Here is a 23,511-nt window from a genome sequence, read left to right on the forward strand (position 1 = left end):
CTCCACCCTCAATACCACGAGATCCTTGAGCAAGGCACCGAACACCCAACTGCTCCCCGGGCGCAGCAGCATTCAGGTGTGTGTTCACTACTGTGTGTGCACTTGGATGGGTTAAATGCAGAGCACAAATTCCGAGTATGGGTCACCATACTTGGCTACACACCACTTCCCTTTCCCTATAGTCTGGTAAATACTCTGGTACTAAGTTTGAAATATATTAATCTGGGCAAAATCCACTCATACCATCTGACACAGTACAGTGATTAAACACAGTTGATGTTCTTGTGATATTTAGTGTTGAGTAAATGTGAAATCAGAACAGACAACATATAAACCCACATTAGCAGAAGTTCCCAGAGTCAGCTGACTCATCTGATGTGTTAGTGGAGTCATTACGGCCGCTGCAGGCACTGATACAGTGCTGTGTGTCTGTAGGGAACGCTCATCAGTCCAGCTCTAGATCACAGACACAGAAAACATACACATATTTAACATTTACTTACTTACTCAATGCAAAAAAAAGACTTGTCTTGTTTTGCAGTTAAGATATCTAAAAAATGATACATTTACTTGAGAAGCACAACTGCACAATAAATGACTTGTTTTTATAGATTCTGTAATTAGCTTTTCTGTACAGGCAGGTTTCAAATAAGTATAAGCAAGCCAAAACAAGTTAAAATCTCACAATGCAAAACACAAGTTTGATGTCTGAAAACAAGTCACCATAAGCAGTGTTGCTTCATGTAAATCTATAGTTTTAAGGATTTTTAGAAATTTTGTAAGTGGAAAACCAGTGTGTTCTTCCTGTAGAAATAAAGGACGTCTACATCCACATGAACCCAGTCTCCAGAAAGTGTAATGGTCAAGTCGACGAGTTTGTGTTGTGTAAAAATAAATGAAACTTCAGCACAGAACACACTGATATTGATTTAGCGAATGTCATATAACCGTGGGTTATGGTTGGCTGATTCCATATTGTGTGGCTGATCTGAAGTGATCCGTCTGTCTGGTTTCATTTCAGTGACTGAACTCAATCAATGACTTTAACACAGCACACGCTCGAGAAACAGCACGAGGAGCATGTTATAGGAGTGTATATGAGACTGAATCAGCAGCTAACTAACTCAAGTCTAAAACTATACAGAAATAGAATGCTCTCAGAAAGCTGCACAAACTCATATTACTGGGATATTGTCACACAGATATTGCCTCTGCTAAACTCTGAAATGCATTTGTGAAACTTTTAGCATATGCAATTTAGCAATTCAAGTTTTCTCAGAATCAGTCGGACTGAGCAAGAAACATTTTTCCACGGTCATTAGTTTTTCATGATCATTTTCAGCCTTTCTAGTGCAATTAACAAAGCTATTTCTGCTACTGTACCTTTAAGGCTTGTGTCTGTAAATAGTTGTAGAGAGAGGAAAGGACAGGAGGTCACTTACTGTCGGCTGCATCACATACTGCTGTGGCATCCATGCTGTGCTCTGAACCTGAGAGGAACAACAAACAGCCTCATCCAGCATTCATAAGCCATAAACACTGTCCACACACGGCACATTAAAGGGTTATTATCGCTAACTAAAAGTACAAGCATTAAAATACATAAATTAAATCAACATTAACTGAAGTAAAAACAAAAAACAAACAAAACAAAAAAAAACATTTTAGCAACATTTCCCATTTAATTTTTTTTACCTTGATGTATTAAAACCATGGAATAAATTTTCCACCTAAAGTATTGTGATCACGAAAAAAAAAAAAAAGCATGAAACCAAAATTTTAAAACGCAAATAAAAATAGTGCACAAAATTAAAGCAAAGTTTTCAGATAGTAAACAATGGCCACGGACTGAAAAATAATAAGAACAAATCAATAAAATAAATAACACATTTAAAAAAAATAATAAGCATGAACCAAAAGATTAATCACATTTAAAATCATATTGAAATATTTATGCAAAATGATCCAACTTGCATACAAAATCATTTTTTTACTTGGTTATATTTCAGTTTTTTTGTGCTCATATATTTTCTGCTTGTATTTTTAATTTTGTTTGCTTATGCTGTTTTTCCTTTCAATCTTGAATGTTACCACATTCTGCTACTGTTTTTTTTCAAATCTTGCGGTTAGAGTTTCATGTAAATCAGGGCGGGCTTAAGCGTCATCATTGGTCCACTAGTTCTTGATTGACAGCTCCCATATAAAACAACTATATGGGAGCTATACAGAAAATCAATCCCAATATAAAACAATCAAAACTGAAGTCAAATTGATCAAAACTATATAGACATTTACAAAAACATTACCAGCTGCTACTAAAATTAAAATGAAAAATGAAAATATAAAAATAACAATGAATTCAAAATATGAATAGAAATTGTAACAGTATATCGATGCTAAAATAAAACATATATAATTAAATTTATTAATAATCATTTAAAAATTGTCATTATTAAATTGTTTTACAACGTGAAGCCTTTTGATAAATGAGTTGTTTTTTAAATATGCTATAGAAATTAATGTAAATGAAATGAAACAAAACCAAAACATCTCTCAAGAATGTGATGTTTTCTGAATTCTTGCTGCTAAAAATTAACATCAAAACAAAATATTAAAAATTTGACTCTGAATTGATGAAAATGCAAAAGCAAATCAAACAGCAGTAATTAATTCATATATACATTGACCTAGAACCATATTAGAGCTGTAGTATAAAAATATATTCATATATGCACATATAATTTTCATGCACAGCCACAGGAAACAGAATGAAAGGCGTCATATAGTGCTAAATCTGTGCTTGGTGTGAACTGATCTTAGTGAAGAGAAGACAGTGATGAAGATGATGCTCCTCTCCTCTGCTCTGATATGGATGAATCAATCTGAGAGTGATGGATCTCTCTCTCTCACACACACACACACACACACCCTTTAAATCAGACCTACAGCTCTCTCTTTGTGACAGGAACTCTCTCGTTCTCTCATTTGTTAATGAAATCTCCTGTACAACTCGGCTGTCAGAGCAACAATTGAACCCAGAGACAGTCGATTCTTCACCTGTGGAGATGCTGTGGAGATGAAGGTGTCTGTCCCTGACGGGGTTAATGGTTCATATTCATTAAACGCACTCAGACGAGTTTCCAGATCAGCGCTGTAGACTCATTCATTCATGAGCTGCTCTGATGGTCTGATACTGAAATCACACACACACACACACACACACACACTCACCTGATATGTAGAGACGGGTGAAGTGGTGATGAACGGAGTGATGGATGCTTGTGTGATCATCCGGTTAGCAGTGATGCTGTACGGAGAAGAGTAGAACCTGCACAGAGACAGAGATTTATATATTAATGACATTGATAATGATAAAAACACATATATACATATACACATACATATATATATATATATATATGTATATGTACATACACACATATACACACACAGTTAACAAACAAAACTTAAAATAATTAAAACTATATAGACATTTGAAGAATTTTTGAAGAAAATAAAAATAAATAAAATAAACTTCAAAATTAAAATGAAAACAAAAATATAAAAATAAAAGATCTCTGAATTACATGAGGGTGAGGAAAAATATAATGACTGAATTATAACTGAATTAAGAACATGTATATATATGTTTTTAATTCAGTTACTGTGATTTAACTGAATTTACAAAAAAAAAAGTCATATTACTGTATTTTTGTCACTGTATGTAAATGAATAATGGGTGAAAATATATTCAACTGAAATGACAGTGCATGTTTAAATGTTGCGTTCACACACTTCAGCACACATGACAGTGTGTGTGTGTGTGTATCCTGCAGGTGGCGCTGTGATGAGACTAAATAATCAGAGCCGTGTTGCTCTGATCTCTTATCAGACAGGATGTTTTATTAGGAGACAGACACAGGAAACAGGAAGTGAGGGATTTCCTGCAAGCAGAACACTGGGAGAGACTATGTTTCCTCCTGTCTGTGTGTGTGTGTGTGTGTGTGTGTGTGTGTGTGTGAGAGAGAGAGACGTACCCGTTCTGCATGACAGCAGGGTCGTATGTGAGTGTCATTCCCATCTGCAGAGACACACAGAGAGACAGAGATGTGTTATTAGCAGATTTCATCAGATCTGAGGGTCCAAACCCTCAGACACTCCATCACTCCATCATATGAGAGAGAGACACTGATTATATGAGTTTATGATCATGAGTTTGAAACTATCATAACCAGATGCATCCAATGTCTATGGGCAGTAACAATCTAAGCACATGGTCTAAAGCGCACGGCGCAAGTGCACTCAGGGCGTGTCCGAATCCACTTTTGCTAGTTTAAGGATGGGAAAACGGTTGGGCCCGCCCGGGTGCATGGTATAAACAGGTTGTCCCTATTCTCTTAATGAGTTTTTTGGGCGTAACGTGCAATAAACCAATCAGAGTCTCATCTCCCATTCCCTTTAAGAGCGAGTTGCACACGCGCCATGGCGAATTTGCTATTTAAACAGCGGAATTTTAAGGCACAGACTGAACCGTCTCCAGAGAGCAAACAGATCTGCTCATGCACGAGCAAATAGGTAGCCTAATTCTGATACAGGCAATGACTATCCATTATAACATGTATGACATTTTTATGTAGCCTACACAATAATATTCTTTTACACTGTAATCCTTTCATTTTTAATATTTGGCATGTTTGTGTGCTCCTGTGTGTAATAAGCAAAGTGAACGCACGTTGTGGACCCGCCCAGAGGCGCATTTTCTTCTAACGCGCTCTTTAAATATATATTGACTTTAGACTGTTGGTCTATGGCGCAGTCTGTTTCTGCTGCCTCAAAATAGCAACGTGCCAACAATGCGCCTGAACACACCTCTTTTCTAGACCAGCACGCCCATGAGCGCACAAATGCATTTGCTATTTAAACAACGCGGTGCAGGACGGGAAAAGGAGAACTGCGTCGGGCTGAAACTAGCAAAAACACTTGCGCTGCGCCTTGTGCCGGGTGCCAGGGCCCAATGTGCCTCTCAACACTGTGAGTGAAAATTCTGCTTAAACAAACAAAATCACAGCCAATCAGAACATACATGATGATTAATATACATGTGTAGAAGGATTCTGGACCATGGGTGGGGCAACACAGTTTGACACAAAAAAGAAACAAAAAGATGGACTAAACGTCTTAATGCTTTGATTTAAAAGAGCTATAGGTTATATGTATATTTGTACATTTGTAAACAAATAATTTACATCTTATGTTTCCTCCCTATTAATTTATTTACAAAACTAATATTTAATGAACAAAAATGTTCTTTCTCAAATAGACAACTCCAAAAGTAAAATTTTAATAGTAATATCGTAGTATTTAAAGTGCATATTGCAGGTTAAAAATTTTTTTCAAATGAATATATAACCTTGTATGAAAATACCACATGAACCGTTAATGCAGGATTTGGCAATGTTTTACAAGACGCGAGGGCACACATTTAGATAAAAAAGTGAGGCTTTCCTGGACAGTTCTCAAAAACAGCTTTTTTTTCAACATCATGTCATATTACGTCACATAAGGGAGTCGTGTGCCGCACTCTGCTCTGCGCGAGTCAGTGTGTTTTCAGTAGTTATTTTTATTTCAATTTATCATTGTCATGGTAAATGATTGTGTTTGTGGAGGTTGCCTGTCAGGACATCGAGTCCACAGGTTTCCTAACAAGAAATAGGACGGTATCTTCCGGGCCTCGGTGCGTTAGTGCAGATGAAGAGACGGGACTTCACTAATGCATCTGCTTCAAACACCGCGGTGCTGTGTAACTTAACAGATGTGATGGAGGCCAAGTGGAAAAGCATGGTCAGCAGTGAATGTGATCTAAACTTGTGTTTGCTTCTCCCAGCATATGCCGTCTGAGAGAGGAATACTGCAGGTCACCACAGGCTCCAGGAGAACACAGCACTGTCATGTCCACTAGACCTGCTCCTCTTTCTGCCCTGTTCTCCTCACATCAACTCAATTAGTCTTCTCTGACCGTTGTTCTGTCTAATCCTGGCCTGTCCTGCTCTCTTGGCTGCACAGCAGGCTCATCATTTTATCTGTGGTCCATCATACGAGTGTAAATACACATTTAACATTTCCTCAGCATCCGATCTGTCTGCGATCCATTGTTTTGCTGTGGTTTAAATGGAGCGCTCTCCCTTTTGATGCGTCACTTCCGGTTTTGGTTCGTTTCAGATGCGGAAGTAAAATTCTCTCACAAAAACGACTCCAGAAGCCTTAATAGCGTATTTTAAAGTATATTTTAAAGAAAATCTAGTTCCTACAGTATTTTTCTATACATCGACTCACTGGAGTCTCTAACCTTCAATATGCCCTTTAATATTTATATTTTCATTAGATCTGTGTTTTGGAAATTTTTTAATTTTATTCTCTTAAAAACAAACAAATGATCAAATGGTTAGGACAAAAATTTTGATTTACTTTTTTACTAGTAAGTAATATTTGTATATAAAATTTTATATAATATACTTATATAATATTTTTATATAAGTCAAAATTAAAGACATTAAAGTGATCAAAATTTAAGACAAATTTAAATGTTATATATATATATATATATATATATATGTAGATATTTTTTAGATATATAAAAAGAATAGTTCTTTTTGTATATCTAAAAATATAATAATATAATAAAAATATAATAATATATAATAAAAACTAATATATGTAATATATAATATAATAAAAATAATATATAAAAAACACATTTAAGCATTTTTGAAGATGAAGAGCAGCTGTCTGCTGATGTTCATGGTGTGTCTGTGCTGCATTAGAGTGACATGACACGATGATGATGAGCCTGATTTTCTGTAAATGACTCACTCTGTGTGTGTGATCTTACCTCTCCTTCCCTCCACGCTTGGCCATTCTGTGGATATTTACTCTGAGTTTGTCTCTTCTTCTGACCGCCGTCAGCAAACTTACACAGCAGCGGTTCAGACGGACCTACAGACAAACACCAGAGACTGAAACTACAGCAAACACACACACACATCTCTCCATCTGTCCATTTCACTAATAAAACTACACACAGAATAGACAGAGATAATGAGAAAAGAAAGATAGACAGAGAACAATAGAACAATAGGTAGATAGAATGATAGATAGAACGATAGATAGAACGACAGACAGACAGAACGACAGACAGACAGAACGACAGACAGACAGACAGAACGACAGCCAGACAGACAGAACGACAGACAGACAGACAGACAGACAGACAGACAGAACGACAGACAGAACGACAGACAGAACGACAGACAGACAGAACGACAGACAGACAGAACGACAGACAGAACGACAGACAGACAGACCGACAGACAGACAGAACGACAGACAGAACGACAGACAGACAGAACGACAGACAGACAGAACGACAGACAGACAGAACGACAGACAGACAGAACGACAGACAGAACGACAGACAGACAGAACGACAGACAGAACGACAGACAGACAGACAGAACGACAGACAGACAGAACGACAGACAGAACGACAGACAGACAGAACGACAGACAGACAGAACGACAGACAGACAGAACGACAGACAGACAGACAGACAGACAGAACGACAGACAGACAGAACGACAGACAGACAGAACGACAGACAGAACGACAGACAGAACGACAGACAGAACGACAGACAGAACGACAGACAAAACGACAGACAGACAGAACGACAGACACAGACAGACAGAACGACAGACAGACATTTAGATAGATAGATAGATAGACAGATAGAAATAGTCAGATAGATAGATAGATAGATAGATAGATAGATAGATAGATAGATAGATAGATAGATAGATAGATAGATAGATAGATAGATAGATAGATAGATAGATAGATAGATAGATAGATAGACCAGAACGATAGATAGATTAAATGTTTATAAACTTCCTTCCACTTTCTAACAGACAGATGAGTGAAAAACCTTAAACAAAACACATGGGCTGATTTGACTAACGCTTCCTGTTGAATAATCATCACTTCCTGTCCAGCCTGAACTCAGTTCTGATTGATGCAATGCTGTTCATCTCAATCAGACTGAACGCTGAAGACAGGAAACACGTCTGCTATCAAAACCCCTATCCGGAGTGCTGGATCCCTGTCAATCTTCAAGCAACAACTGAAAACTCATCTCTTTCAGCAGTACTTGACTTCATCCTAAACTAAAAAAAAAAAAAAACTTAATCTCTCTCTTTCCCGCTATCTTTCTCTCCTTCCCTTACTAGCTTGTACTTATTTGAACAATGACTGAGGCTTGGTGTTACGAGCACTTCCTGTCTGATTGCCTCTTTGCTTCTTGTATTCCCAATTGTAAGTCGCTTTGGATAAAAGCGTCTGCCAAGTGACTAAATGTAAATGTAAAACATCTCAATACAATCTCATCTGTTTCTCATCAGATCATCTGAGCTGCTCTACACTCGTACTCGGTGACAGCTAGCGACTCATTTAGCTCTCGTTTCTCATAACAAACCTAACGAGAAACCTGAGACAAAGCTGACACTTAAGAAACCAAGAACTTCATGAGCTATGAAAGATCTTAGCAATATTACCAAAACAGGGTGCTGAGCGTTTCTCTGTTTGTAGTGAACACAGCGCTCACAGCTCTACCTGGGGTTCCTGCTGCAGTCTTGAGATATTTCCCATTTAAATGCTGTATGACAACTTCACATTTCTCTGTGGACTCCATCCTGAAGAACAGCACACACACAACTGGAATAAAACACACACAAATACAAGCGAAACCACAGCAGGAAAACAGCAGGTTTTAAAACACTTACAGTAGAGCACTGATTTCATTATATGGCTTGTGTGATTTAAAAAAAATATATTTTTAAAGAAGAATTTACACATGAATTCCAGTGTTTACAATTAAAATGTAACATTTAAAATAAAAAGAATAAATAAAATAAAATGAATGCATCTGTGTATGTTTTAGACCTTGAAATGTGAAGGTTTATTGGCACAGTGATAACACTGAGAAAACAAAAATAATACTTATTTAAAATAATAATAATAAGAAGTAATTATTTAAATATGCATATGTTTTATATTTTTACAACTTACTCATTAATATAAATAACAATAAATCCACACCGAGTTTTATTTTGCAGTCTTCATAAAATTCAGAAAATGACCGTCTGCGCAAAAACATTGTGTCCTGAGGCTCTGAATATTAATTGTTCTTAACAATGAGTGCGTTTACATGGACCCTCTAAATGCGATTATAATGAGATTTTGACAATATTGCAATTAATCTTTACCTCACGTAAGCGCAATACTTCGATTTAAATAATGCGATTAAGCTCATAATCACAGCAAGCATAATCGTATTAACATAGGTGGCGTATGCCGATTTTAATCTAAATATACAGGCATGTAAACACCTTAATCGCAGTATTTCTGCTCTGACCAAAGTGCGCATGCGCTTGTGACATACATGAATAATGTAACACGCACCTGTAATAATACGGAGATTATGCTGCATTCACGTGCTATCAGAATTATCGTAAATATGAGTTTCCTAGTCGGAAATTGGCCATATAAGGCCTCTCTAAGGCCATTCACGTCAAATTTCTGACTAAGAAACTCATATTTACGATAATTCCGACAGCATGTGAAGGCAGCATAAGACACGATGGCGGGGAAGAAAGCATCGAATTCTGGTGAAAACACAACTAGCTGCCAGTAGTCTCTGTTCCTTACCCTCATCCAGAAACGGCGAGTAGAACACGACGGCAAATAAATTCCATCACATTTCTATGGCGCTGAAAAAGCGTGGAATACAGCCATACAAAATCATTATGCGTTAGATGTAAATAAATTAAAACAGCAGCCAGTAACACACCTGCTCTTTCTGAGTCCATCATTTGTGCTGTGTAGTGGGGTATGTGAATAATGGCAGTAAAAAATTAACCACAATTCTTAGCGAGTAATAATTGCATGTTAACGGGAGTGTAAACATCAAAATGTGATTAAGTCCTTACTCTGATTATTGGAAATAATCGCATTATTCGTGCGCATGTAGTGAAGTGAAGTGAGTGAAGTTACATACGGCCAAGTATGGTGACCCATACTCGGAATTCATGCTCTGCATTTAACCCATCCAAAGTGCACACACACAGCAGTGAACACACACACACAGCAGTGAACACACACACACCGTGAACACACACACACAGCAGTGAACATACACACACACACACCGTGAACACACACCTGGAGCAGTGGGCAGCCATTTATACTGCGGCGCCCGGGGAGCAGTTGGGGGTTCGGTGCCTTGCTCAAGGGCACCTCAGTCGTGGTATTGAGGGTGGAGAGAGCCTGGACATTCACTCCCCCACCTACAATCCCTGCCAGCCCGAGACTCGAACCCACAACCTTTGGATTACGAGTCTGACTTTCTAACCATTAGGCCACGACTTCCCCAAAATGTAAACGTAGTCATTCATAAGCTGCAGCTGTTGAAATGAAGAGCACACACACTTGACTTCTCTAAAGTATGTTAAACACTCAGTGAACACACACACACCTGGCGAAGCCGACACCTCTGCTCGCGCCGCTGGCGTCCCGTAAGATCCGCGTGGAGATCACGTGACCGAAGGGTCTGAGCAGCATCTCCAGCTCCTGGTCCTCCACAGAGACGGGCAGATTAGACAGGTACAGGTTAGTGGGGTCCTGCTCCTGCTGCTACAGACAAACACACACACACACACACACACACACACAGATCCGTCAGGTTACTTACACACTTCAATCTACTGAGCTCTCGAGCCTCACGCATTCACACGCCACACATTGTATTTCTCACACTGAGAAGTAAGGGGACACCTGTCCCGCTATACACAATTAATGGTCAAGGCGCAGGAATACAGAGGGAAGTTCTCTGCCGAGGTCATAGCTGTCTGGTTATACAGAGTTAATGCAATACAACACAAATTTTATTTATATAGCACATTTAAAACAACTGCCTTTGACCAAAGTGCTTTCCAGCGTCATTAATAGGACTTTTTATTTTTTCGCAAATTCCGTTTTTTTCCATTAAAATTTTTCTCGACTCCTTTCTAATGATTCAATTAAATTTATATAATCAAAAAGCATGTCTAATTAATTAAAATCTTGAAACTTATACAATGTCACATCAATTTATTAAAGGTTTTATAAAAATTGCATGCTTAGGGCTCTATGAAATGTTTTATTTTTTTCTCTCCATATGTTTTATTGTTATTAAATTATGTGTTGTAGCATGTCTAACTGTTTGAATGCATAAAACTTAATTTATTCATATTTATTGTTAAAATGTGTTGTTGTGTATTTACACTTTTTCGGGTTATCAAATGAAAGCATACACTTTATTTTATTTATCTTTTAATTATTTAAAATTAAGCAAACTATTTTTTGGCAAACAAAGGGGATTTACTATTAAAATTAAAACATGGAAGAAATGTGTGATTATTCTCAAAAAAAAAGTTTGATTAATTTTAGTAGTAGTAGTCGTCTATGTACATTCTACTGAACAATAGTAATATATTCCTGGCACAATGTCTTTAAGTTAAACTGGACTTTTATTTTGAAGGATTGCTGTGAATACCTTTACAGTTCTGTGTAATAAACAAAACTGCGCATCTGCGCCATTTATTCACATAGAAACACGTAAAACATGCAGGATTCATATTTAAACGGCTTAATATTTACAGATCCTGATCTATATTGTGATTTAAGTGTAATGACCTACTTTTGGTTAATTAAAAATTTGACAAATTCTGCGATTTTCTGCATTATACAGTAAATTCCATTTTGCATTTTCCGCATTGCAGAAACCATAGGGCCCTACATTAAATCCAGTCACAAAAAAAAAAAAAAAAATTCAACATTAAAAGTTAAATCCTGCACCCTAATCAAGTCTAAAAGCTATACTAAAAAGATACAATTTCAATCTAGCCTTAAAAGCATCCTCAGATGGGGAAGATTTAATATGCATTGGAAGAGGGTTCCTTAATCGAGAATTTGATCACCCTTTGATTTTAATCTAGTTTTAGGAATATAAAGAATTATCTGACTCGAAGATCTCATGTTCCTTTTATTTATACAATATATTTAGGGGCAATGCCTTGCAATGCTTTAAAGAGCATCAACAAAACCTTAAATTGAATTCTAAATTTTACAGGCAACCAGTGTAAAGAAACCAAAACTGGGGTAATTCTCTCTCTCTTCTTTGTGCGAGTCAAAAGTCTGGCAGCAGCATTTTGTACTAATTGAAGATGAGATAATTGACCCTGTGAAATACCTATATTTAGAGAATTACAGTAATCAATGCGTGAAGATACAAAAGCATGAATAACAGGTCTCCCGGTCCTTAAAAGAGAGAACTGATTTCAGTTTAGAAATAATTCTTAGTTGATAAAACGAAGCCTTCACAACACTAGTAACCCGTTTATCTAAAACTAAAGCTGAATCCATTATAACACCCAAATTCTTGACATGATCTGAAACACGTATCTTCATAGAGGCCAACTGTCTTATTTCCTTGGAAGCAGAATTAGAATGTTAAATGCTAGAATGCTGTTTCCATGTAAACTACGTGATCCCGCTGCAAGCACTTTTATTACTAAGAAACATACTAAGAGTTGAAAGAGTAAGATCCAATGAATGCTGTAGGTAACACTTTCTTTTTTTGTTGTTTTTAGCATTTTGATTTTACTATTCCTAGACGAAAGTGAGCTAATGTTGAGGAATATGGTCAAAAACTCGCAACAAGCTTTGGCTACTGAAACGCAACAATCATACTGCATATTTATATCACTTATGCATTTGTCAACACTAGGTTTAGGGTTGGGTTTGGTGTATGGGATATTTCCAGCACGATAAAGCATCCACACTCATCGGATTTTTTAATTAAGAACCAACCCAATATGTACCCGGTGCTGCAGAAATGTATTTAGAGGCACGTATTTCGAATGAGCCTGGGTTATCAATGTGATTGTGTTGGAAAGATGGCATGACTGGCACAGGATACACCGACTGTTTGTGTGTGTTTCATTCTCAGTCAGACACACTCAGTCAGAACAGACTCTATTGATATTTCTCATGCATATTCCTGATCTAACTGTGAATTATTTATTGGGCCCTATCAAAAACGTTTAGTTAACCTTGAATAAATTGTGACAAATATATTACTATTTTACAGTAGAATGTAATACCAATATAACTACTACTACTAATAATAAAATAATTATTTAAACTTAAATAAAATTAGATTTTTAGTTTCTTCAGTGTTCTAATAACAGTAAAGTTGTACAGCACTTTGTTTGCCAAAAATTATATTCATTTGATTAAAAGATTCATTTAATCGATAACGTTTTTTGATTACATAACAGAATTTCTGAAAAAATAAAATTATTATTTAAATAAATAAATACATGTTTTTAATGAATTTGATTGATCAATCATGCTTTTTGATTAATAAAGTTTCATTTAACCATTATAATGGAATCCAGAAAAATTCAAAAAAGAAAACTATTTGGTAAAAAATAAAATAAAATGGAATTTGAGAAAAGAACAAAATGTATTCCATAGGGCCCTAAAAAGGTTTGTGTTCATGCAAAAATAAATTGTTGGTAAACTGAGTTCATTTCTTCAATAAACTATTAAAATAGAGTTCAGAAATATATATATATATATATATATATATATATATATATATATATATATATATATATATATATATATAAAAAAAAACAGAATCCAGAAAAATGTATATGGAAAAAATACATAAATAAATAAGGCACATATTTCAAGTGAGCCTGGGTTGTCAATGTGATTGTGTTGGAAAGATGGCGTGACTGGCACAGGATACACCGGCTGTGTGTGTGTGTTTCATCCTGTTGTGTAAACACACACTCGGTCTCCACACATATGGGCTTTCAGATGCTCAGATTCGTGTGTCTGTGTGTGTCTGCTGTTGAAAATGACGTAATGTAATAATGAATCTGAGCATGACTGAAATCTACTCTAATCAGAGGTTAATGTGAGTTTAAACGCTCAATCTCATCTCTCCTGCTTTCATTTCCTCTAATTCTCTCTCTCTCTGTTAAACTCTCCGTGTTCTTCTCATGAAGAGACGCTTCTGTAAACAGCACCTTTAGAAACCTCTACGTCTTTCACTCAGATTAGTCTCTCAGTTACCCAGAAGCCCTTGCTGCTGTAATTACACTAATTGGAGTCAGACGGCAACAGTTAATTAGAAGAATGCAGACGAAGCATAAGACACATTTATACTCTATATTTTTCCTGTCTAGCAGAGTCTTTACTATTGAGACTCACTAATTACTTACTAAATTACTAAAATAACTGTCTCAGCTTTACAATCAATGCAAAATACTCCAGTATAGTTATGGTTTTAGAAGCTCACGCTACTTGCTGATTGTTTACAGTGTGCCACAGTGATGCATAATTCACACAGAGCATCATGGGAATAAATACAAATCTCAGCACAGCCACAGGCCTAATGAACGCTGGGTCATGCTGCCATTCAGGTGATCGAGGAAATTTACAATTGATTAGCATCTCATTATCATATGATTGGTCACACCTGAGAATAGTGCAGAAAAAGACAATATGAAATCAGAACAGACTATTGATATTTCTCATGCATGTTCCTGCTCTAACTGTGAATGAAAAAATATCAAAATTTCAGTTAACCTCAAAGAAATTGTGACAGAAATATATTACTACTGTACAGTAAAATGTAATACCAATCTAACTACCACTACTACTAATAAAATAATTATTGAAACTTTTTTTTTAACCTGTTAACTGTCACCCTAGTATAAGGATTTATAATGTATTATAAATACGGGCTTCATAGAAAGTGTTACCAAAAAATCATATTATTGTAATAAATAAGTAAAGGTTTTTTTGATCAATCAAGCTTTTTGATTAATAAAGTTTCATTTAACCATTAAAATGTAATCCAGAAAAAATAAAAAAACAATTTGGTAAAATAATAATAATAATAAAATGGAATTTGAGAAAATAAAATGTATTTCATAGAGCCCTAAAAATGTCATTTTTATTATACATGTAAATAAATTGTTGTTATGAGTTCATGTTTTCAATAAACCATAAAATAAAAAAAAGAATCCAGAAAAATGTATATGGGGAACAGAACTTGAAAAAATATGAAATAGAATTTGGGATCAAATAAAATTTATTTCATAGGGCCCTAAAAATTAAATTTTTATTAAACTTTTGAAATTGCGTAAATTTTATGATTTCAATACATTAGGCATGTCTTTTACTTACTAATGTTTTTTTTTTACTACTAAAACAAAGTCTAGAAAAACTAAAATGGAAAAAAATGCAATCCAGAAAAATTGAAATGTAAAAACAGAGTTTGGAAAAAAAAAAAAAAAAGACTGATTTCATAGGCCCTAGACTCATCAGTGTGCATTTCTCTAAATAACAAAAAAAACTTTCAAAGTTATTGACTTTCTCCAATTCCCAACAAGTTTTCTTTTCCCCTGATGTCTTCTGGCTCAGGAACAGACGGTGAGTTCTGAAGGGCAAACAGAGGGAGTTGTGGGTACCAGAGGAGACAGCTGCATTATGGGACGGTTCCCCTGCCTCGCTGGTCTAATTACAGCTCCAGCACAGTGTGATGCCAAATACGAGACAGAAACACACTCTGACTCTCAGAATCATCAGACTGTGTTTACATACGGCAGATTCAGAAAGCATCGTTTACATGAGCGCCACATCCATCGCAAACTAAAGCTCTGTGTGTGAAGAGACAGCGTGAGAACCAGAGCTCAGCTCCTCCGATGCGTTTAGAGTCTCACGTCAACCGTGTGTCAGGAATCTCTCAGACAAACTAATTAACACCCGACTCGCCTGTCAAATACTAACGAGAGACAGAGAGAGATGAAGTGCAGTGTTTATTACGCTCACAGAGGAGGCACTTCACATGAATATTGAACAACTGTCACTTAAGCTTTAGAGCACTAATCTAATGGTTTTCATTGTGCGAGCTAGTAGAAAAATTAAATAAAATTCAACAACCAAAAAATAAAACCATAAAACATTTGCTACATGAAAAAAGCATAAACTGAAATAAACTTAAATACAAAAACATACTTAATTCTTTCAACTAGTTGCCAACAATAATATATATATGTATATATATATATACACATACACACACACATATACACACACAGTTATGGCCAAAAATATCGGCACCCTTGGTAAATATGATCAAAGGCGGCTGTGAAAATTAATCTGCATTGTTAATCCTTTTGATCTTTTATTTTTAAAAATTCACAAAAATCTAACCTTTCATTGGATAATAATAATTTAAAATGAGGGGAAATATCATTGTAGAACTTTGTTGAAACAAGAAAACACACACAGACCTATTAACAGGACAGCACATTCTGGAGAAATTAGCTCTTTTCACTATCTGTGGCAGTAAAATTAATTAACGACCAGCACCACGCCCAAGCATCCAGCCCTGCTCTCCTTAACGTCTCATGAGACCCCTATAACAAAGGATATATGTGTGAAAAAAATCTGGAATGTAGTTAAAACAGGACTTCACGGTTGTTTCTTATCACTTAAACATAATTCAACCAGAAACAGGACAAAGACCTCTGGATCTGGACACGACCTCCTGACTGCTTAACATGTAATTCAATGATTGTATCAACCAGGAGAGATGGTTTTACAACCGACGTCCGAGCTAAGCAAAACACCAGATCTCCACGAAAGTGAAATTCCCATGACCTCACATTTCTCCCCAAACGTGATAGTCTCATGTGTCACACAACTCTCCTCTCTCCTCCTCACATTCCAAAGGAAACGCACCTTTTCTTCTTATTAACAGACAAAGAGACTCAAATCTTTGCTGAAGTATTTAAAAAAGGACAAATTATAATTGCTGTTGCTATTAAAGCAATATATATTCAGGTTGTATTTCATGAAATGTAATTAAGCTTGCTGTGTTATTCGAATCTATGGTATTGTTGTAATCTTTTGATGTCTAATTTCTCCCGATCACTATTGCTTAGTTTCACATGCTTTGTGTGATTATTTAGAAGGTAAGATGTTAATCGATGCATTAACCCATGTAGTATATAAAATTAAGGTATGTACTTTGTGTATGCCGAATACCTAATGTTTGATGTTGAACGAGAGCTGATTTCATCAGCAATAATCTGGTGTGGATGAAAGTTGACTTTTCTCATCATAATGTATGATTAAAACACTTATAGGAGTCTGCTAGGATATGTTCTTTATTTTATGAAATAATGCTGCAAAGGATTTATGCACAGAAAACTGAGCCGTGCGGGGCGGGGCTCCGCCCTACAGAAACACTTGTGATTGGATCAAACAGCAAAAGGGGCAGACTGAAATCAGCCCAATAAAGACAGACTCCCAACTTTGGTGCGTGCTCTTTGCTTCCTTGCGCACTGACCTGGTGAAACTTCGGCTCCTGCTCTGATTGCAGCCATTAACATCTGGCCGAGCATTGAACAACTATTAGATTAGATTAGATTAGATTAGATTAGATTCAACTTTATTGTCATTTATGCAGAGTACAAGTACAGAGCTAATGAAATGCAGTTAGCATCTAACCAGAAGTGCAAGAATATAGTGTTTTATACATATAAGTGCAGAGTAAGTGAAGATGATTTACAGAATATACAGTGGAATTGCTATATACAGTATTGAGCAGAGTATATACAGAATATAAATAGGAATGCAATGTAGGGATTGTATGTACATTATGAACAGAGCAATGTAGATTATATAGATTACAGATTATATATACACATTATGAACAGCAGAAACGTGAGAACAGTGGTAATAAATAATACAGCTGGATGAGTGTGCAAAGTATTGATAGAACAATGTATTCTATGCAAAATAGCAGTAGTGCAATATTTTATAGAAATAGTTTACTGTGCTTGTACAGTAACAACTTTAGACAGTTTATAGTGTAATAACTTATGTGCAGTATATATAACAATGTGCAGTATATATAACAATGTGCAGTCTGCGCAAAATATGAGTAGTGCAAATGCATGTGTGTAAAGTACTGTGACCAGTGCAGTAATAAGCAGGTGCAGGTTAGATTGGTGGTGTGGCGTTCAGAAGTGTCACAGCCTCGGGGAAGAAGCTCTTCCTGAGCCTACTGGTGCGAGAGCGTAGGCACCTGTAACGCCTGCCGGATGGAAGGAGGGTGAAAAGTCTATGGGTAGGGTGAGAGGCATCCTTGATGATGTTTCTTGCCCTGCCCAGACAGCGCTTATAATAAATGTTCTCAATGGAAGTTAACTGGGTGCCGGTGATCCGTTGAGCAGTTTTCACCACCCGCTGGAGTGCTTTGCGGTCAGATGCGGAGCAATTGCTGTACCATACTGAGATGCAGTTCGTGAGTATGCTCTCAATGGTACAGCGGTAGAATTCCACAAGGATCCTGGGATTCAGGTGAACTTTCTTAAGGCTCCTTAAGAAGTAAAGGCGCTGCTGTGCCTTTTTGACCAGAGTGGAGGTGTTATGGGACCAGGTGAGGTCATCAGAGATGTGGATGCCAAGGAACTTGAAACTCGACACACGCTCCACTACAGCTCCGTTGATGTAGATGGGTGTGTGTGCATGACTCCTAGTCCGCCTGAAGTCCACAATGATCTCCTTTGTCTTCTGGGTATTTAGTTGTAGATTATTGGTGGCACACCACACAGCCAGGTGCTGCACCTCATCCCTGTAGGCTGACTCATCGTCATCCTTGATCAGACCTACCACCGTGGTGTCATCTGCAAATTTGATTATGGTGTTGGAGCCATAAACAGGAACACAGTCATGGGTGAAGAGGGAGTACAGGAGAGGGCTCAGTACGCAGCCCTGTGGCACGCCGGTGTTCAGGGTGATGATGGAGGAGGAGAGGTTATCTAACTTGACGGACTGAGGTCTGTTAGTCAGAAAATCTAGAATCCAGTTGCAGATGGGTGTGCTGATTCCAAGCTGGCTGAGCTTGGAGATCAGCTTGGAGGGGATTACTGTATTAAATGCAGAACTGAAGTCTATGAACAGCATTCTCACATGTGTGTTTTGACTGTCCAGGTGGGTGAGGGCAGAGTGAAGTGCTGTTGAGATGGCGTCCTCTGTTGACCTATTGTGGCGATAGGCAAATTGGAATGGGTCTAGTGTAGCAGGGAGACAGGATTTTATATTCAACTATCAATACTTAGTCAAAGTTCTGAGGAAACCCTTGAAAGTCTGAAGCTACGCGAAAGGAACTCAAGGAAGAACTTTGAGCGTCATCACGTCACAAAGAAGCCAACCAACCACTGAAGGGCATTCCTTGAAACGCGTCAGACGACAACACATCAGCAGCCAATCAGTCGGAGGTTCCCTCGGAGACCGCGCTGCAACACCCGATCAGCTGTCAAACTCAACTGAAAGCAAGTAATCAAACAATTCTTCATAATGCTGCTGGAAACTGGTTGCATTCATCTTTAAGAGTAAAGATAGTAAAGTTCCTTGCTTGTGACTCCCTCAGGTTGAAGTTAGAGCATTCTTGAAAATGAGCATTAGAACCTTAAACTCTCTTCAGATCAAAATAATTCCTTGCAATGTGTGTTTACTTATTCTGTTTTGTGTTATTTAGCTTAGTAGTATTGTACAGTAGTAAAATAAACTTTGATTTTACAAAGAATCTTTGTCTGGTGCTGTGTGATTTTCAAGTCTTAAACTATGTGCCACAGATTGCGTTACCTATGCTCAAAATGACCTAATCAATTCTGTGTTATTATCGTGGCCACGTGGCCATTATCGTGGGAATAAAACTGAATTGTTAAGAGATAACGTACTGATTTTAACGCTTGCTGGACAAGTCGTTAATGAGATATCGTTAACAAGGTATAAATTGGACGTTTTGATTAATATCAATTAAAATAAGGGCTAATCCTTAACATCATTATGAAATAGATGTTTTCCTCAAATACATGTTGGACACAATTATTGGCACCCCTAGAAATTCTTATGAGTAAAATATCTCTGAAGTATATTCCCATTCATATTCACAATTTTGAGCACTCTAGGGTGATTATGAACATGAAATTATCCAGGCATGGCTTCCTGTTTCACAGAAATATAAATAGGAATGAAAACGAAGCTCAAATTCCCTTAATCATCCATCACAATGAGAAAAAACAAAGAATATATTTCTGATGTGCAGCAAAAAATAATTGAGCTTCACAAATTAGTGAAGTGGCTTTAAGAAAAGAGCTAGAGCAGTGAAAATTCCCATTTCCACCATCAGGGCAATAATTAAGAATTTCCAATCAACAGAAAATGTTACAAAACTGCCTAGAAGTCCCATAACGGCCTAACGTCTCCCAGTTGGGAGAGGAGTGAACAGTCTGTGACTGGGGTGAGAGGAGTCTTTGATGATACTTCTCACTCTCCTTAGGCAGCGTTTGTGGTAAATGTCTTTGATGGAGGGTAGCCCGACACCAGTGGTGTATTGGGCAGTTTTCACCACCCGCTGGAGGGCTTTCTGATCCGAAACAGTGCAGTTGCTGTACCACACTGAGATGCAGTTTGTGAGAATGCTTTCAATATATATATATATATATTGCATGCGACTCCACCGGGCAGGGACACCGGCAAGGGATAGTAGTAGCTTTTTATTTAATTTTTTCATTGATATGTTTATTATTGAAATGTTGTTGTTATATGCATGTGTCAATTTTATTTAATTTCTTTATTTTCTTAAATATGTGGGTAGATAGTATTTATAGAGTTGTAACTTTTTAGTTTTAGTTACTTTTTCTTATTTGTAAGTCGCTTTGGACAAAAGCATCTGCTAAATGACAAAAGTAAAGTAAGTAAGTATATATATATATATATATATATATATATATTCGTATTGAACCAAGTCTTTCGGTTTGTTACACATTACAAACCAAACGATCCGTTGGACTAATCCTATTACTTTTGGAAAATAAAAGAGCTTAAAGTGTGTGAAATATCAGTGCCACTGCACTCAACGACGCAGCCAAAGCGACGTAACAGGCAACGTGCCCCCCCCCCCCCCCCCCCCGTGATAACCCTTGCTGGGGTGCATCGAAAGATGACGATAGCCAGAGATATTGTCAAAAACATCAATTATTGGCTATATTAAGAGAATTTGGCATTTCCAATTAATGTAGGCCTGTTACATTCTTATTTTTATTAGGCCTATCATTAATATGAAGTTACTTTTATTATTAAATTAAAAGTACAATTAATTTGCCCCGCAAAAATAAGGCTAATGCATAACTGATGCACTGCCAGGATAAGATTAGGCTATTTACTCCTCAATTAAAATGTTTTTTAAAACAGGTCTGTTAGGCTACGACTACCTACAATTAATTATAGTCATATAATTAAAATATTAACACCGCAGTCATCAATAAAAATCAATGAAATAAAAAGCTTTTATTTGAAGAACCGACTTTCAAAAACAACCTGTTTAACACGAAATACGTTTCTTCTAAATTAGTTTTTTTCCACTATGTGCAGGCCACAAGAAAAATATTAAGGAAATAAATGAAAACAGCTATAGGCTATACCGTTATCAGCATATGTTGAAGTAGATTCGTCTCTCTTTGTCTCTGAGAGAATATGCGGCGTCAGATGCCGAAAGCTTCATCATCACTCCGCCATTCCGTTTTTACTTTCACTTTCTGCTTATAGTGAATCATAATAAAAATGGCAAAACAAAAAACTAAATTTATTTAAAAATTTATTTAAAAAAAATAGCTTTTATCAAGGGACACTGCATTCATGTTATACCTTATAATATCAGTTCTTGCAAACCCATGAACCTGACACTGCTGTATGAAAAATATCAAAAGGTGCAGAAAAAAATGTGCAGATTGACATTCAACATTTTCTAAAGCTCAAGCGCCTATTTCATTGACGGTTTAAAAGTTTGTATCATATTCATGGAAAGGTCCAGGAAATGTAAAAAACATTTTGAAAGAAATTTTCAAAATATTAAATATTTTACTCAGCAAGGATGCATTAAAATGATCAAAAATGGGAGTAAAGACATTTATAATGTTACTAAATATTTCTATTATTAAAAAAAAAATCCTGTTCTTTTGGACTTTCTATTCATCAGAGAATCATGAAAAAAATAAAATACATCACAGTTTCCATTAAAAATGTTCAACATTGATAATAATCAGAAATGTTTCGTGAGCAGCAAATCAGTGTATTAGAATGATTTCTGAAGGGTCATGTGACTCTGAAGACTGGAGTAATGATGCTGAAAATTCAGCTTTGATCACGGGAATAAATTACATTTTAACAGATATTCACATAGCTATTTTGATCAAATAAATGCAGCCTTCCTGAGCACAAGAGACTTCATGTATATCTTACATAATGAAAGACTTTCACTTGCTCTAAAAGAGAAAAGAGCAGTTTAAGCACACTCACTCTGACTCATCAGTGACTCACGTTCAGTGACTCAAACTTTAAATATTTATATGGGTCATATGCAGTTTAAACAGCTGTGAGGATGATGAAGGGATGAAGATGTCTTACCTTAGCCATCTGCGCCTGCACACCGGTGGTCTTCAGAGACGAAACGGCCTTCTGCGCTGCTGCTGGACAGTCAAAGTCCACGAAACCATAACCTACAGACACGGCACAGCATTAATGTGACGTCACATCAACATTATCAGGCCTAGTACACTTAAACGACCAATCACAGTTAATTGGAAAAATCGGATAAAAAATAAAAAATAAAAAATACATTCACCAAAGTCACAAAACATTCTTAACTGCTATCAAAAAAAAAATTATAATCTACATAACAAAATAGTATAACATCCAGCTTCTTTTAAATCCACAAAGGCATGTTTGGGATGTTTGATACATTAAGCATTAAAACGTAACACTAACTGCAAAATATACATATGAGTATTAGCAATGTGCACAAATCTGAAGTGACTACAATTATCATTACTATAAACATTGATCGGTTATGATTAAGTCCTATCTCTCTGATCGAAAGCAGTGTCTTGCGATGGGTGGCTGCAGGTCTGAGGTCAGTGTGGTGCATTTTGGTGTTCCCCAGGGATCAGTTTTGGGCCCTTTTTAGTGTTTACATTTTTCCTCTTGGCCAACTTTTAAGAACACTTGGTCTTAATTTCCACTTTTATGCTGATGACACTCGGATCTACATACATTCTAAACCTGATGTCAATATGCCTGCGTCTTTTCTTTCTCAATGTTTTACTGAAATAAACAAAATGGATGTCTGAAAATTTGCTCTGTCTAAACAGTGATAAGACCGAAGTGATGCTTATTAGTTCCCCTCACCAGCTGTGCAAAGCAGAGTCCACAACTTTAGGTCTGGATGGCTCTGCTTTACAGTTTCAAACTAAACTAAAAAATCT

The 23,511-nt window shown here is 36.6% G+C and overlaps 1 protein-coding gene across 1 annotated transcript in view; it reads right to left on the bottom strand.

Moving 5' to 3' along the window:
* LOC306847544 (RNA-binding motif, single-stranded-interacting protein 3-like) overlaps window positions 1-23,511 on the bottom strand; it is a gene marked incomplete at its 5' end in the record, with an annotated part of 59,383 nt that overhangs the window by 5,651 nt on the left and 30,221 nt on the right. The window contains 8 exons of the mRNA XM_079381534.1: window positions 340-456; window positions 1,443-1,490; window positions 3,232-3,328; window positions 4,038-4,081; window positions 6,890-6,993; window positions 8,666-8,745; window positions 10,587-10,744; window positions 22,655-22,746. Coding sequence (XP_079237660.1) covers window positions 340-456; window positions 1,443-1,490; window positions 3,232-3,328; window positions 4,038-4,081; window positions 6,890-6,993; window positions 8,666-8,745; window positions 10,587-10,744; window positions 22,655-22,746 — 740 coding nt within the window. The remainder of the gene's footprint in view (window positions 1-339; window positions 457-1,442; window positions 1,491-3,231; window positions 3,329-4,037; window positions 4,082-6,889; window positions 6,994-8,665; window positions 8,746-10,586; window positions 10,745-22,654; window positions 22,747-23,511) is intronic.

This window comes from Barbus barbus (genome assembly GCF_936440315.1).
Source record: "Barbus barbus genome assembly, chromosome: 27".
Classification (NCBI taxonomy): domain Eukaryota; kingdom Metazoa; phylum Chordata; class Actinopteri; order Cypriniformes; family Cyprinidae; genus Barbus; species Barbus barbus.